General features: G+C 35.3%; 1 protein-coding gene across 1 annotated transcript in view; it reads right to left on the reverse strand.

The window, feature by feature from the left end:
• LOC141432174 (ATP-binding cassette subfamily G member 4-like) overlaps nucleotides 1–11,492 on the reverse strand; it is a 106,258-nt gene extending 94,766 nt beyond the window's left edge. The window contains exon 1 of the mRNA XM_074093650.1: nucleotides 10,541–11,492. Coding sequence (XP_073949751.1) covers nucleotides 10,541–10,778 — 238 coding nt within the window. The 5' untranslated portion in view covers nucleotides 10,779–11,492. The remainder of the gene's footprint in view (nucleotides 1–10,540) is intronic.
• Nucleotides 11,493–17,126: the final 5,634 nt, after the last annotated feature.

Consider the following 17,126-nt stretch of genomic DNA (forward strand, 5'->3'; position numbering starts at 1 on the left):
AATGCATAAAAAATTATGCGTCGAAAAAGTAGTGCCTATTTTTCGGTTGCTTCACCGCTACTATTTAATGATGATAAGACACGAGCGTTTGTGGTTTCCGACTCTACTTAAAATGGAAGAAACAATTTGTGTTTTAGAAATATTGCTTAAGAAGTCATTAGTGCTAATGGTGTCACCTTTAAATGCGTTTTGACACGAAAATCATTAGCGCCACGGAAATTAGGAAAGTATGAGACTGCAGCTATTCATGAATTGGGTCGTTTATGTGGACGATGTGGTTGTATGAAGTATTTAGGCAGAAACTTGCTGGGTCATCCGTTAGAATGTTGCGTTAATTGTTGTTATAATTTATACTTCAATATTAATGGTTTTGAAGAATAATTACATACCTAAAATTAAAGAATTTATGTTCTTCTCACGAATCCATCAATAGGATGTTAATAAATTATAGTACATTTTGGCACCTTGTCTTGGACATGGACATGCTTTGCTTTTTCTTTATCTTAAAAATCTACAATCAGGAGATATACCAAGTATGGAACCATTTAATTCCTGGCACATCATAGAAAGTTCTTACAATGAGTTTCATTATGAATTCCTTTATCGAGCAATGTGCCGATTCTACATTTTTTTCTGTGAAAATATAAAGTTCCACAGTTTGTTATACACAGCGTTTCTGTTAAATATGTGATACTGATTTTAATGTGTTAAATAAAATAAATTAATTTGTCTCTTTCACATTGATATTCTTATTAAGACAGTGTTTTTTTTACCCCTTGTAGTGTCGGGTTAGAATTACACCTCTCCATTTCTTCCGTGGATGTCGTAAGAGGCGACTGAGGATATAGGTTAAGGTATACCGTAGGCGACAGGCTAGCAACCTGTCACTACTGTACCGTTTTTGTCAAACTTAAAACCTAAAATTGCTAAAACTGGCTCCGAAGCGGTAACATTTCGTGTGCTCTGCCTACCCCATTTGAGAATACAGGCGTGATGTTTGTGTGTGTGTGTGTTTTTTTTAGTTTAATGACAATGAAATGGACTTTAACTTTATGTTTAAATTATTTTTGTTTATCATAAAAGCTTAAGCAGTCGCTAATGTACCTACCTTTTTAGTTGTTTATTCGTTAATCAATCTTAACCTTGATAACTAGTTACTATTAACACGCCTGATTTGCCCTTGTTAGTGAGAAACCTTTAACATAACGAAGTTTGTTTATTCTAGTAATCATTTATTGTTACAAGTCTATGGAATGTTTGTATAACATTGTAGCAACTTTTAACGAAGCAATTTTTAGTTTGATTCCGCTCAAATTAATACTGTTTTTAATCTTTGACAATAAAAAAGTTATAAAATTATAAAACTTAATTTTTTTGTATTGATTTTCTAATTATATTCCAACAATTTTGATTCTGTGTAGCTGTCCTAAGTGGTTACAGACCAGAGGGTCAATTGCGTGACGTTTTTGATGCTCGCGATCGCAATCAAATGACAGATTTCGCATACAAAAACTGTCATTTGATTGCGATCGTGAGCGTCAGAAACGTTAGGCGATACGGCCTCAGGTATTTATTTGTAACTAAAGTATTTTTTAGGAATTTAATCGTGCCTATTTTATAACTTAGCCAACAAAAAGTTGGAAAGCTCCCGACATTGTGACTTCAAAATTCAATATCTCAAAAACGGCTGAACCAATTTTGACAAAACATGTCTAAGAACCATCGCTAGGAAACCTGCTTTCAAATAAAAAAAAACAACTCGTTTAAGAGCTCCGGTGCCTCTTTTTGTTCGCGATTTTTGTATGGGTTCAAAAATGCTTCAATAAAGAAATGTATTATTAATTATTATTACTATTTGCGTCGGGGGTTAAAAATAATACACAATATCGTACATACAGTCACCAGTACTAATACCTGACATAATAACGCATGCGTAAAAATCTGATGCGACTTTATTTATAGGACTGGTAAGACGTGTCAGATATTTTTGCACGCTCGGCTGTGGCAGATGTTACTGCAGGTGACCTGCATATACATACCTACATATATAATTTTCTACTGGACAATAGTGCAATGTGGGTCAGAGTCAAAACCTTTTTTTGTAAACGTAAAGAACGATCTAATTATCCAACACTTTAGGTCCAAGGTATCAAGTGATTGATCAATTCGGGCGTAGGTAACTAGACATACATAGGTCTATTTATATCAATGAATTGGCATTGGTCTCAAAAAAAATGTTTATTTTTATTTTATTTTATCATAAAATAAAATCATCATTCATGTGCGGAATTACATTTGAAATTTACCACGAGCTTTGCGGTGAAGGAAAACATCGTGAGGAAACCTGCACAAACCTGCGAAGCAATTCAATGGTGCGTGTGAAGTTCCCAATCCGCACTGGGCCCGCGTGCGAACTTTGGCCCAAGCCCTCTTGTTCTGAGAGGAGGCCTGTGCCTAGCAGTGGGACGTATATAGGCTGGGATGATGATGATGATCATCATAAAATAGGCAAATTCAAGACACCTATTTGAAGGATTTTGGATTTAGTTGGGTTTTAAATTTTTTATCCTATTTATAAGTTACCGAAATTATAGCTAACCATAGTTGCCATGGCGTTATAACTGCGTTTATCTTTGCCCGTCACAATTATTTAAAAAAACGTAGTGTCATCTGTCACCTGGCAGTGTTAGGATTAGGCGGTTTAGTTAAGTACATAACGTTTATTTACGATGAAAGTCAAACAAAGGTCAAGCGTTATTTTGCAAATATACACACGATCATTAAGTATTTTTTAACTAAAATATTATAAAAATGATTAAATAAACCTATCCCTCGAAATTGTTTTGGAATTAGACCACATTGTAAAAAAGTAATCAATGCCAATTACAAATTACTACCTATAAATTATTACCTTGTAATACCTAATTTTCTCTCTGTGTACTTACCTGTTTTTCTTCATCGTTGACTATTGCTGGTGTACAATAAAGAGTCATTGTATTTTATTGTACTACTAGCTGTTGCCCGCGACTTCGCCCCCGTTGCAATATTACTAAATTTTCTCCCATAAAAACCTTCTCTTGACAATAACGAAAGCAACAAAAAAATAATTAGTGAAATCAGTCCGGCCGTTCCGGAGTTTTGCGCTTTAGCAACACATTTTACGATTTATTTTTATTTATATAGATAGATAGATTATATAGATAAATTTATATAGATTTATGAAGAAACAATGTGACAGCGGATGAGAATAGAGGAGTTCTTGAATGGAGACCGCGGATCGGCAAGCGCAGCGTAAGACGTCCACCAACTAGATGGACGGATGACCTCATTAAAGCCATAGGTTCATGGTGGATGCAGTCCGCTTCCAACCGAAGCAAGAGGTTTATGGGGAAGGATTATGTCCAACAGTGGACGTCCTACGGCTGATATGATGATGATGAGCAGATGACTATATCATAAAAAAATCTCTTGACCTTCTCAGTGACTGTGCACGGAAACAATAACTTTGTATTTCGGAAAACCGCTAAGGACCTGTTTAGAACTCAAACACTCGAGGTAAGGGTGGTGAATGGGCAAACTTTATTCATTAGTTATGTGTGGCCCACTAAAACAGCAAAGTTGTTGCCAATTCGATGGTACTCGTACGCTGGGCCCGTCAACTTTGGCAAAATGTTTATTAATTTAATTTGTATGGATGCACATCAACGAGTCGATGAAGGAAGTGAATATGAGTTTATTATTTTTGATTTCAGTGTGCGTATGGCCTAACATAATTGAATTACAACTTTGCCCAATAATAATATTTTTGTGTGAATACGAGAGTCTTTTGCAGTGAACAGTGTGCTGTCCTATGGCTTTGAGAATTTGGTTTTTGAATGTTGGCTATTTGAAGACGCTCTAAATCACGTAACGTGCTATAAAGAGATTTAGGGGCTGTTTCACCATCCATTGATTAGTGTTAACTGACGGTTAAATGTGATGCCGTCTCTATTTGTTTTGTTCGAATAGACGGAGACGGCATCACATTTAACCGTCAGTTAACACTAATCAATGAATGGTGAAACAGCCCCTTAATCTTTGCACGATAGAATCGGAATTGCGCTAAGTCTAGAGACATGCAATTCCTTCACGCGACGTAAATGAAGACCTTGACGTAATTATTGAAATTTTTATGAGAATTTAGCAAAATTCCGGAATTCCAATCATAGGTACAGTCGAAATCATAATCTTGTGCGCAAAAATTTGATCAAAAATATCTGAACACGCTTCTACGCCGTTAACAATAGAGTCGTGTTCAGATATTTTTGGTCAAAATTTTGCTCACAACTTTATGAACGCGACTGTACAAGTAAGATAAAGGCTGGTTGATAATAACTAATCCTTAAGCAAAGAGTCGATCGACCTTTATTTCCAATTTACCTAATTGGCGGGCTAACTAAAAGCCACTCGGTTTTAGTTATGCTCTTGAAGCCTCGCAACGTTAAGCTTCGCGACTGTCAAGGGCCCGCTGCGGTTGTCAGTCGACTCGTTGTACGTTGAAAGCCCTCACTTGTGTGCCGGACTTTTATGACGAGTGTAGATTTTGCACTATAACTAAAAGTTTTTTAGAATTCTTTAATACAAAAGGAGCCACGGGAATCAAAAAGTGAAAACGTTTATTCTGCAAGCAGGCCGCAGAGCTCTTTTAAATTCCACTTTTCAACCCACGAAAGAAAATGGAGGAGGTTCTCAAGTCGACGCGTATATATATAAACCCTCTTGCAAAAAAAAACGGGCACCTATGGTTTTTGTATTTTATGTGCATGAAAGCTTACTTTCTAAGCTTCAATGCCTAAAAACCTGAAAAACCATAGGTGCCCAATTTTTATGCAAGGGGTTTATATATAATTTTTATGTATGACCACGCATAACTTTTTACAGAGTAGTTCGATTTTGATGATTCTTTTTTTATTGGAAAGCGTATACTCCGAGAGTGGTCCCATTTAAATTAAAAAAAAATATTCCTACGCTAAGGGTAGGAAAACAGGGGATGATTGATTGTTGAGTCACTGATTGTACTGTATGACCAGGCATTACTTTTTACAGAGTGGTCTGATTTTTATAATTCTTTTTTTAATTGAATAGGGTATACCTTGAAGTTGGTGTTTTATAAATTTGGAAAAAAAAATACCCCAGGTGTGGGAAGAAAGTATAAAATAAAAACTTTTTAACAAAAAAATTGAACCGCCGAAAACGAGCCAGGAGGAGTGATAGAAGCCCATCAGGTAGACGACTATAGATCGGTCCACTCCTCCTGGCTAGTGCTAAGGCACCGACTTCAAACTGGTACCTAGATTAAGGTCGAACAAAAAAAGTATGTTTTTTTTGCTTTTCAGTTTATTCGGCGGTAAAAAATTTTCTTGTCAAAAAATTTTTTTTAGTTAAGTAACTACCAGTGCTTTTGGAAATATTATCATAAAAGTCATAAATCATTTATTTGTTTACAAGTATGTAGTCTTACATTGTAAGGTGGTAAATTAAATATTTGATGTCCAATACATTATACATACTGGAATCGGCACTTTTTACCCGCAAACACCCTGATCTTATCAAAGCGAGCAAAGATATAAGTACGACAAGGACACAATTAACTGATAAACTTGATGACATATATGTATTACCTACTAACTCCACAATGTGACATAATCTAATCATAATCAAATCAATATAAATGCATGATTTTAATTGAATTCAATCTAAATGTGATACAATGTAATGTTTAATTTAATTTAATTTAATTTAGTTTTAATTATTATTGTGTGCCCTTGCAGGGCGTCATGGACTGACTTATGTACCTAACTGTAACATCCTATTTTAATGTACATGACTTTACAGTGAAATAAATAAATACATTCTGCTTTAGCCTAAGCATGTAAACATTTAGGCAGCTGCGTTTACCTAATTGTTGAAATTACATTATTATTACTATTATTATCATTTGCTATTAATAATTTGCTAATAATTTATTATTATCCCTATGCGGATTAATATTATTTATATAAATAAATAATCCGATTTCTATAAAGAAATTAAAAAAAAATCGAAGTGACTACAAATGTCAGATCTATAGTAATAACTTCCAAAAATCATCATTGCCAAGAAGAATGTGCCGTAAGAAACTACGCAGAAAGTAATCTTTACGAAATAAATAAAGTAAATGTTAATTACTAGTAATTTTTCCCGCGGCTTTGCCTACGTGGAATTCGGTTATCGCGCGCTGTTCCCTCGGGAACTATGCATTTTTCCGGGATAATAAGTAGCCCATGTCACTCTCTGGCCCATAAACTATCTTTATGCCAAAACTCACGCCTCTCCGTCACTCCGTTTCGACGTGAAAGACGGACAAATATACAAACACACACACTTTCGCATTTATAATATTAGTAGGTATGGATAATAACAATAATAGAGGTTTTGTTTATGTTTAAGTTTATTTTTTATTTCAACTTGACATGACAGCTTATATTTGCAAGGCAAGGCCGCTGACCTATACATAGTTAAGTAGGTACACACGTAAATAAAAAAGTTAAACGTAATACTCGATTTTAACATTACCTTATTTTATTAATATCACGTTTTTATCATTTCAAAATAGAACATACCTATAAAAGAATATCCAAGTAGATTTATATTGAAAATTATAGTCGTCGATGAATTGAAATTCTACGATTAAGACGTGATTTATCCGGATTTATTTAATTAAATATAGTATCTCACGGTAGTTTCATGATGTGGCATTTCGCAATTTTGGAATTCCCTTAAAATTTCACGTGGTTATTTTTTAGTTTGGTCCATTATGGTGGTTTACATTTACGTTGTATAAAGACAAAGACTAAGAAAACTCTAGAAAAAGTTATTATGCATTATGTACGTTCATAAATAATTTCAGTGTGCAACAAACGGAACGTGTTTATTACGTCTGAAATTGCCTCCTTCCGTCGGCGGCATAATAATGTCTTTAAAACTATTATTATACCAGAATTGTATTACTTGACATTTTTAATTTATTTCTACTTTAATATGCTCACCATTTGTATGTGTCCATAGCGTGTATTGCAAGAAAGAAAGAATTAATTTATTTGCCAATATTCGGCAAGCAAAAAAAAATTACAATTAAAAACTATAATTATTGGAATTCAAATGCGAGCTCGACTAGTTTAAGTTAAAATAATACTATTGCTTTCACTATTTCTAATTTTAAACTCATTCGCTTGGTCGCTTAAGTATCTATTTAATGCTTCTCTCATCCAATTAAAGGTTGACTAGTGGAGATTCCTTTAGGTTTGGGTACATATAAATACTATAACAAAGCCAGTCTGTACAAAATAAATAAAAAGAAAAAATAAATTCAACGATTTTACCACCATCACTAGCAATACGAGAAGTGTCTCGTATTGGTGCTAGTGATGGTGGTAAAATCGTGTATATCGTGTTTGTAGTGACAAAGCGTGTATAAATATCTTATATGACTCTATTTTTTGAGCCGGTAGGACGAGTCACATAATATTATTACACATTCTGCTGTGGCAGATATTATTTATTTATTTACAAGTATGTATGTATGTATGTATGTAAACTCTTTATTGTACGAAAGAAAAGAAACAAAACACAATTGACAAACTTTGAAATATCTTTGAGATATTTTTGAGAAACATTGAGGGATCTCTACCAGTCAACCTTTGAGTAGATGAGAGGATTAATCAGTTAGGGTACGACAAAGAGTGAGTTTAAGAGTAGAAAAAAAAATTGTGCAAGCTACTATACAGTCTTTTAAACAATAAAATACATAAACTACAATATATATATATATATATATATATATATATATATATATGTGTATATAACCATAATACATATTATACATGCGAATATAAAACAAAGAAAATGTTTAAGGAGAAGGTGTAAGCCACATCCTCTCAAGCCCTCCCTGAAAGATTCTACAGTGGAGATTGCCTGATGGAGGTCGGTAACCGATTCCACAGCCTAGCAGCTTGCATTGTAAAAGATTTAGAGTATGTTTTGGAAGAGCTAGAAGGACAGGCTAAAAGGAGATTGGAACTCGATCGTTACCGATACTGACTGCCAGCAGCCAAGTATCTGAAACGCTCGGAAAGGTATAAGGGAGCAGTAACAAGTAAACCAAAAACAATATAAAAACCTCGAGGGTTATAAATATTCATAGGTACTAAAAGTTATTTAAATAAATTAGTGTTTCATGCTCAATTATCAGACAATATAATGCATTGACCCATTTATTGAAATTTGTCGGATCAAATTTGCAGTTTCCATACATTGACTTCGTGATTTTATTTGAACAATGTATGGAAACCGCAATTTTTTTCAGATTATTTCCAACAAATGGGTCAATGCATTATATTACCCGGCATTAACTGAGCATGAAATACTAATTTATGTTCAGAAGTCACCCTGAGTTCTTAAAGCCACCCTGTATATCCAAATTACCATAGGTGTCCCTACAATATTTGAAGAGTTCCCTCGATTTCCTTAAGACCCGATCATCAAATCCTAATTTGGTGCTTGTGGGACCTAATTGCAGGCATGCCTAAGGCAGGCTAGACGAACGCAAAAAAAATTTTACGTCGGTTCATAAATGACGGAGTGCTGAGGTAACACACAAAAAAAATACCACCGAATAGAATGATAACCTCCTCCATTTTTGGAGTCTGTTAAAAAACAATGGCAATCAAAACCTGTAGGGCACTCTCATTGACTTCAAATTATGAAGTTTGAAAGTAAGGCTACGATAGAAATAAATGGAAAATGCAAATATAACTAATTTTCAGTAAGTATTTTTAGCATCATCATCATCATCCCGGCCTATTTACGTCCCACTGATAAGCAAAAGCCTCCTCTCAGAATGAGAGGGCTTGTTCCCACGCGGGCCCAGTGTGCATTGGGAGCTTCACACATACCATTGAACTACTTCGCAGGTTTGTGCAGGTTTCCTCACTATGTTTTCCTTCACCGTCAAGCTCGTGGTAAATTTCAAATCTAATTTCGCACATTAATTTGGGAAAACTCAGAGGTGCGGGCCGGGGTTTGAACCCACGAACCTCTGCTTCAGAGGCGATAGGTCATAACACTCGGCCACCACGGCTTTCTATACGTTATGCCTATCCGATTTATTAAAAGTGTAAACAAACCGATTTCATCAAAATTCTTGTATAAACACTCACTGGATCGAATCAATAACACATTTATCTATAATTCGTGTCTTTTAACTAGATGTCTAATCACTTTTTTCACCAAAATTCACTTTATTTCAATATTAATTTTTCATTTGAAAAATCTTCGTCAAAATCTGACGTTATTTCTTGATTGAAACATTATTATAATCTGTAGTAGCATAGAATAGCGTAGAGATGGTGGAAAAATTTACATTTTAAAAATCGTTTAATGCGCGGATGAATAAGTGATTTTTATTTACTTTCCTTAAAATTAAAAAATATTTACTGCTTTTATAATTGAATAAACAGTCTTTGGAATGAAATCAAGTATAGTAAATAATAAAATAGACAAAAAAACTTTGATCTATTCAATTAATAAATTAATCGATTTACTGAACAGATTAATTATTTTGCAATAGGTTCTAGGTTTTCACATCATTGAATGTCTGTGGTCGGATAAATGGCGTCTTTGTATACACTTTTCATAAATTGGATCGAAATACAATATATAGTGTGATATTTTTAGTGTCTTTGAATGAAAACTTTATAATCTTCTAGTGCATAACAATATTACTTAACACAATATTATTAACGTTTCTTTAGGCAACTCGTTACAAAAAGTCGTTTTTTAGGGTTCCGTACCCAAAGGGTGCCAACGGGACCCTATTACTGAGACTCCGCTGTCTGTCTGTCTGTCTGTCTGTCCGTCTGTCACAGGGCTCTATCTCTGAAGCTGTAAAAGTTAGACACTTGAAATTTTCACAGATTATGTATTACTGTGGCCGCTATAACAACAAATACTAAAAATAAAATAAAGTTAAATATTAAAGGGGGTCATCATACAAGAAACGTATTTTTTTCAGCGTTTTTTTGGTACGCATGTTGAATCCGATGACAATGCAATATTATTATAACATGGAGTTGATCTGATGATAAAGCCAGCGGGTGACCATAGGAACACTGTGATAAACGACACAACCGCATCGAGTTTGGAATCGTTTGTCGTCTTGACGAGTACTTTGGTAACCAGGAGCATATAGTACAGTCAGCAAAAAAAAACTTATATTAGAAGAATTTTAAGAAAAACTTTTACTGAACTGTTTACGGAACCCTTCATGTACGAGTCCGACTCGCACTTGACCAATTTTTTTCATAACATAGGTCGCAAAAGAGCAAATGTTTAACTTGATGAAAAAAAATTAAGAAGGTTTTTAACGTTAGAGTAGCTATTATAATTTTGCTAGATAACCTTAAATGACAAGGCTACGAACTAGATTAAAAAAAAAGTCAAGGCAACGGAAATTCAATCTTACCTTTGTGTGAATGAACAGTATAACTTATATCTTCAAATAGAATGTGCACAGGTGGTCGTTTTGCCATTCGGTTTAGGGCTTTAAGAGTAGAACCAGCCCTTTCAAGAGCCGCTGGAGTCCATTGATTTTCCTGTGGTTGTGGTTGAACCACTAGTGGGTTGTTTTCTTCCGTGGGGATTGCATTATGCGCAAGCGCCGCTCCGACTATCGCACGACGCACCAATGGGATATCAGACATGTTTTTTTTTTAATTTAATCACAATACCACACTTCTTTAAATTTAAATTTTGTTTTTAAAGTAGAAACTAATTTTAAATAGGCACTATCAGGTATATCACAGTTTTATTTTATTGGATTCTTCTGAGAATGTTTTGGCTGTCTGTTCCGGTTTTTTGTTTATTTATACTTAATGCTTCAATTTTTAATCAACACGGAAAACATTCGAAAAAATACAAAACAGAAACTGGCTGCACAAAATTATTTATAACAAAAAAAGTTGATTGATGAGTCCGGCCAGCAGTAAATAAAAAAAAAACACGGAGTCAACTGGCCAGATATTAAATTTATACAATTCGGAACGTTTCACGAGCATACCGACGCGGGCGCCGACACGCAAAGACGTAAGAATACTAAACGATGCAATCACAGAAACCAACGACCCGTAGTAACCACAGTCTGCTATCCAACCATGCTGTGATTAGAGGTTTCATAATTGTGAAGCAATTGGAAGTCGTAGGGTGGTGCATGTGCAAGTAATAAACGCGTAATTAAACGGCACAAGGTATTTAATGTATCCTAGAATCGATGTACAGTTAATTTATAACAATTAATTTCTTAACAGACTGGTGTATCAGCATTTTAACAGTCATAATGGTCTAGTGGGTTGACCTATTGGCCTCTCAAGCATCGGTTCATGGGCAACGGATCGTGGGTTCAAATTCGGGCTCGTATCTTCTAAGTTTTTCGAAATTCATGTGCGAAGTTATATTTGAAATTAACTACGAGTCTACGAGTCTTACAGTTAAGGAGATTATTATGAGGAAGCCCGCACAAAACTTCGAAGCAGTTCAAAAGTGTGTAAAGTTTTTAATCCGCACTGGGCCCAAGCCTTCTCATCCTGAGAAGAGACCTGTGCCTGTAATAAGCTACTTTTTTATTCCGATGTTCTTTACAGCATCGGGATGTACGCATGTAAAATACTAAAATCTCGATTCATCACCATCATCAGCAGCCTACACCAGTCCACTGCTGGACATAGGCCTCTTCTATGGCGCGCCACAACTCTCTGTCTTCAGCACTTCGCATCCATCCGCCGCCAGCGACCCTCTTGAGGTCGTCCGTCCACCGTGCCTCAGGACGCCCAACACTATGTTTTCCCGTCCGTGGTCTCCATTCGAGGACTCGTTTGCTCCACTATTCATCGGTCCTGCGACAGACGAGGCCAGCCCAACGCCACTTCAGCGACCTGATACTTTGAGCAACGTCGGTGACATTCGTTCTTTGTCGGATAATTTGATGTCTCGATTACTACGTCTCGGTTATTATTTTGCTCATGCAACGCTAATAAAATCCACGACATAATTTTTGAAATTCTGTTGGAAATTTCATCAAATCTAACGACTTTGCGACTTTAATTATTAGTTCACGCGGACAAAGCGACGGGTAAAAGCTAGTATTTTTTTTAATAATATAAAAGTCCAAAAAGCACGTTCATATCATGTTACGTTGTTTTTCCGCGTTCCCTTAAAAACATGATCAACGATGTCTCATAAAGCCTTGTAAGCTACCTCTCACGTTGTTTCATCAAAGTAGGGCTCCAAAACAGCTTCACATATTAAATTTTCCCCAAGAAAATGCAAAAGGAATCTCGAGCCGTGATTTAGTACGGGCCAAACACCGTAAATTATCAAATCAAAAGATACAAGAAAAAAACATACGCTGGAGTATGCGAGGAAGTGTCGTTTGTTTTTTCTACTCGAGATTTTTTTTAAATCAAATTAATTCTTATTACGTTTTCGATGAGTTTTATTCTATAGGAAGCTTTTTTGTATTTGATTAGATTACGTAATTCGAATGCCGATGGAATTAAAGTTGGATACATCAATTATCAGTAAACTATTATTACTTAACTAAGGGAACTAATAAAATAGGTAATAATAAAATAATTTTAATTATACTGTATCATATTTAATTATGTTTGACACAGGTATTGTTTTTTTAAATTTTATCAATGTAATTAGTTTAATTTTGTTATTTTTATATATATTTTTTAAGTTTTTAATTTTATAGTTTTACATGAGTTTTAAACTTGCAAATTATTTGTATGCGCAACAGTGATACTAATTACGTTGTGACACCTTGTGTATACCTACTGTTACCACCTATGTTGACAAATAAAGATACTTTGACTTTGACTTTAAAATAATTTGCTGCACGTATGCCAGTTTTTTGCTAATAAAAAATTGTTTCGGGCAACTTGGCCCGTACAATACCTTAGGACATAGTAACATACATTAAAAGCAATAAAAAACCATTATTTAAAAACTAAAATTAGGTGACGAAACGGCGGGGTAAATATAATTAGTGAAATTTTTCCATAACTATAAGTACCTATGCATAAGAGTCATACAAAAAATATTGAAATTTGATATCAAGGCCAAGTATTCCAAAATAATTATGCCTTTTGAGTTGTGACGTTAGAAACTTATGTGCAATTATTATTTTGTCATTTTATTTGCGGCAAAAACTTTTTAGTCTCGATAATTATTTTTATTAATAAAAAGTTTTCTTCTTATTCTGATAAAAAAGTTTTTGGTCAATAAATTATTTTTAATACAAGTTTTTTTTGTTAACTGTTCTTTTTATCGACTTTACTTGCACCTTGTTACCAAAACTACATTTGCATACCAAATTTCAAGTCTATGCCATTAACCGTTGAAGAGTTCCATCCTGCGGAGACGATCCTGGGCGGACTACCAAGATGTCACTACCAGATAATTGTATTGTCACGCAATTTACATAAATATGCCAAATTTCAAATCAATCTGAATACTGGAAGTTGGTCAAATTCAACTTGCAAGATTTGACTATAGACAGAGACAACCGGACAGGTGAAACTAAATGAAAGCTTGTAATAAACACGTTTTTAACTTTGCAAATTAATAATAATATAAAAACTTGAATTGTGGTTAAAGTGAATATGTATGAATTTTATTAAAATAATACTTTCTTCTACATTCCTTGCGGCGCCCTCTTCTTGGCAATGATAGTCTTTCCGCAAGCGGTGGTACCTTGGTTACCTGTAAATAAAATAAGTGCCTGTTCAATTAATATAAGTACAGGTTCAATCACTTTCAAAGTAAGAACAACTTCAAAACGTTACTCAAGTCGGTAAATCGGTTTTTCATAGGGTTAAGTATAATGTGTAATTTAAACCGGATTTAATTGTAAAAGTACAGAATCCAACTTTAATCGGGGACATAAAATCAAGTTACAAAAGTATGATACCAGAATCGTAAGACAATAAAATTAAGATAAGTTTTTGACTAACGTGCGCACGAGCGTAATTGCAATGACTATTTCTATCTGTCAAACTATTATGGGTGGTGGTAGAAGTAAATTAATTTGTTTGTTTTATATTCAACTGTCTGTAAAAAGGTGCTATTTAAAATTGAATTTAGTGGTGACAATGGCAGAAAACTTCATCAATATCACGTATAAAGGTGCTGATAATACACTTGAGCATTAATTTGTAACAGGACTCAAGCTTCGTCGTTTTAAGAGCCCTCGCCCACGGCGACTTTTTGTAGCGATGCTGTCGCGCGTTTGCATCGATACAGTCGTGGTGTTGTAACGCGTTAGCAGCGCGTTGGCGTGACTTCTGTAGCGCGCTGCAAATGCGACTAAGGCACTTGTCTCACCGCCAGCGAGGAAACGATTGGCTATCGACTATTTTCTCGCTCAAGAAACGAACAAAAGATATAAGATCCTGTGTGAGTAAAAGAGACACATATATTAATAGTTGATCGCTGGCTGTTCACACTTTTGTCGCAGCGACAAGAGCTATAAAACTCGCTGAGCTATAGATACTCGCTCAGCGATGTCAGCTTGGCAGCCGCCCCGCACGAGCGAGTCGAGTGGAGCGAGTAATTGCCCGTCGCACGCGAACACTCGCTTAAAGCCGAGCGACAAAACTACACTCGCTTCTCGCTGCTCGCCCACTCGTTTCTAGTTACTCGCTCTACTCGCTTCTCGCTCATCGTCGGCAGTGGGACAAGTGCCTTACGCGCGTTAGTAGCGACGCTGTCGCGAGTTTTACAAAAAGTCGCCGTGGGCGAGGGCCCTTAAATTTGTAAAACTGACCAACGAAAAGAGCCAAAGAAAGAAACAAACACAATGAGGGCTATCGTTTTTTGTCTCACTAGATGGCGCACTGTTGCGTGAGGTTTTTAAGTATGGCTTTCAAAGTCTGTTAATACGGGCATGAAAACAAAGTTTAGATTAAAATCATATTTAATACACCTTAAAACCGTACCATTCAAATATCGAGCATGCCACAGTGTTGCATAGTCCCCGTTTTGTTCGGAAAAAAAGGGAGGTCAAAGGTTTCCGAAAGACAAAACTGTCTCAAAACACAGACATTCATTGCCCCGGAACGTATATTTGCCATAATTAATTTCAGATATAGCAAAATATTCACAAAATGATTCTAATTATAAATAAACTCGCGTAGCTCACCCAAAAACTATGAGATTTGACATTTCGGAGACCTCACGCTACACTAGCGCCTCTAGTGGCGAATTGATACGCGATAGCCCTCATTGACAAACGCTGAGATACCTACTTACTTGTGCAAAGGCTAACTTATCCATTTTAGGGATCGTATGGTGTTCTTTTTTGGATTGCGTCACCTTAAGGGCCTTAAACTGTATCCGTTTATTTCGCAACTAACGTTTGGCAATCTGATTCTTAACTTAACTTAACTTTCCATTTCGTAAACTCTAAAACTGTAAATATTTTAGGGCCATCGTGTAGAACCCTTAAGGTTAAGGTTAAGGTTAGTTTTATAAAAAAGCAGATGCGAAATTAATAAGGTTGCCAAAAAATAGTTGCGAAACATTAGTGAACTGCCAAAACACTACAGATCCTTGCTTTTATTTACTTGATTTTAATTTTTTTATTTTACTTCAGGTGCTTTGTATGACGTTCAACGACCGCTAGGTACATCATAGTAAATACGAGTAAGTAAACACATAAATAGCTGAACTGACATAGCTGGAAAAATATGCAAATTGAAGTGGCAATGGGCAGGCCACATCGCTCGAAGAACAGATAACCGTTGGGGGAGAAAAGTCCTCGAGTGGCGGCCACGAACTGGAAGACGAAGCGTTGGCAGGCCCACCATGTGGACATCGACATCGTGAGAGTATTGGGAAATTGTGGATGCAAGTGGCAAGTTGTCGTTCATTTTGGCGTTCTAATCTGATGCCTGCACATAAATATCTTCGGCTATGATGATGATGATCAAACACATAAAAACTTGCAAGTATTTCTACAGAGTTATAAAGGAGGTCTAATCCTTCAATTTATCAGAGCCTTGATCGACTGAGAGCGATAAACTTTAATTTATTTTAATCGTTGAATTAATTATAATTATTACTATTTTATTTAATAAAACATTACAGGACATCCAATGCGATAGCGTACCAACATATTATTATTTATTATTATTATTTATAATGCACAGGCAGCTTATAGCTGATGCGTGCATATCATTTTTCACAATACAAATTAATATATACGAATTAGCTTACTTTAATTTTAACTAGGAATCACATGATATGATGATTAATTTATTGACTCAGGCGTTACTTTGCGGAGGTCCATATCATAAGGTCCATATCATAAGGTCCATATCGTAAGGTGGGACTTGAGGCGCGCAAAGTCCTTGCCTATCTTTAGGTCTATGCTTAGGGAGCACTACCTGTCATCTTGCGTATAAATGTTATAGTTAGCTTATTTATGTGTTATTATGGTATCCATCTACCTATCTATCTGTTTAGATTTGTTGTGTATGTGTATTGTATGTGTTAGTTTTATGTATTCTTGACAGCTCTGATCTACTGTAAATTGCACCTGCTATTATTCCTTATTATTCCATTGTAAAGGTGCCTGGAAGAGATCGCTCTGAAGCGATAAGGCCGCCATTGCTTACCTTAGAAAATCTCTATATATACGAATTGCTTACTTTTATGTAACTGGTGTCAATAAAGAGTTAATTGTATTGACTATTGTATTGTAGTATAATAAGGTCATTGACATGATTTTGACATGATGAGGATTATGACAATGTCATCACATCATGTCATGATCCTCAGTTTCTATTGACTGGGTGCGAAGTACTAGGTGGGGGTAATGAAATCTATCGCAGCGCTTATAGTGGCCAAAAGTAGAAATACTCGTAATGTAGGCTCTGTCATCTGTCATATCCATATAAATCTGTCATTAACAAAGAAATTTGTTTAGGCTTAAATACTACCTAATTTTAGTAATACTCGTAGATGTTTGTCTTATGGTGCGAGCTTGC

The sequence above is a fragment of the Choristoneura fumiferana genome, chromosome 10, assembly GCF_025370935.1.
Source record: "Choristoneura fumiferana chromosome 10, NRCan_CFum_1, whole genome shotgun sequence".
NCBI lineage: Eukaryota > Metazoa > Arthropoda > Insecta > Lepidoptera > Tortricidae > Choristoneura > Choristoneura fumiferana.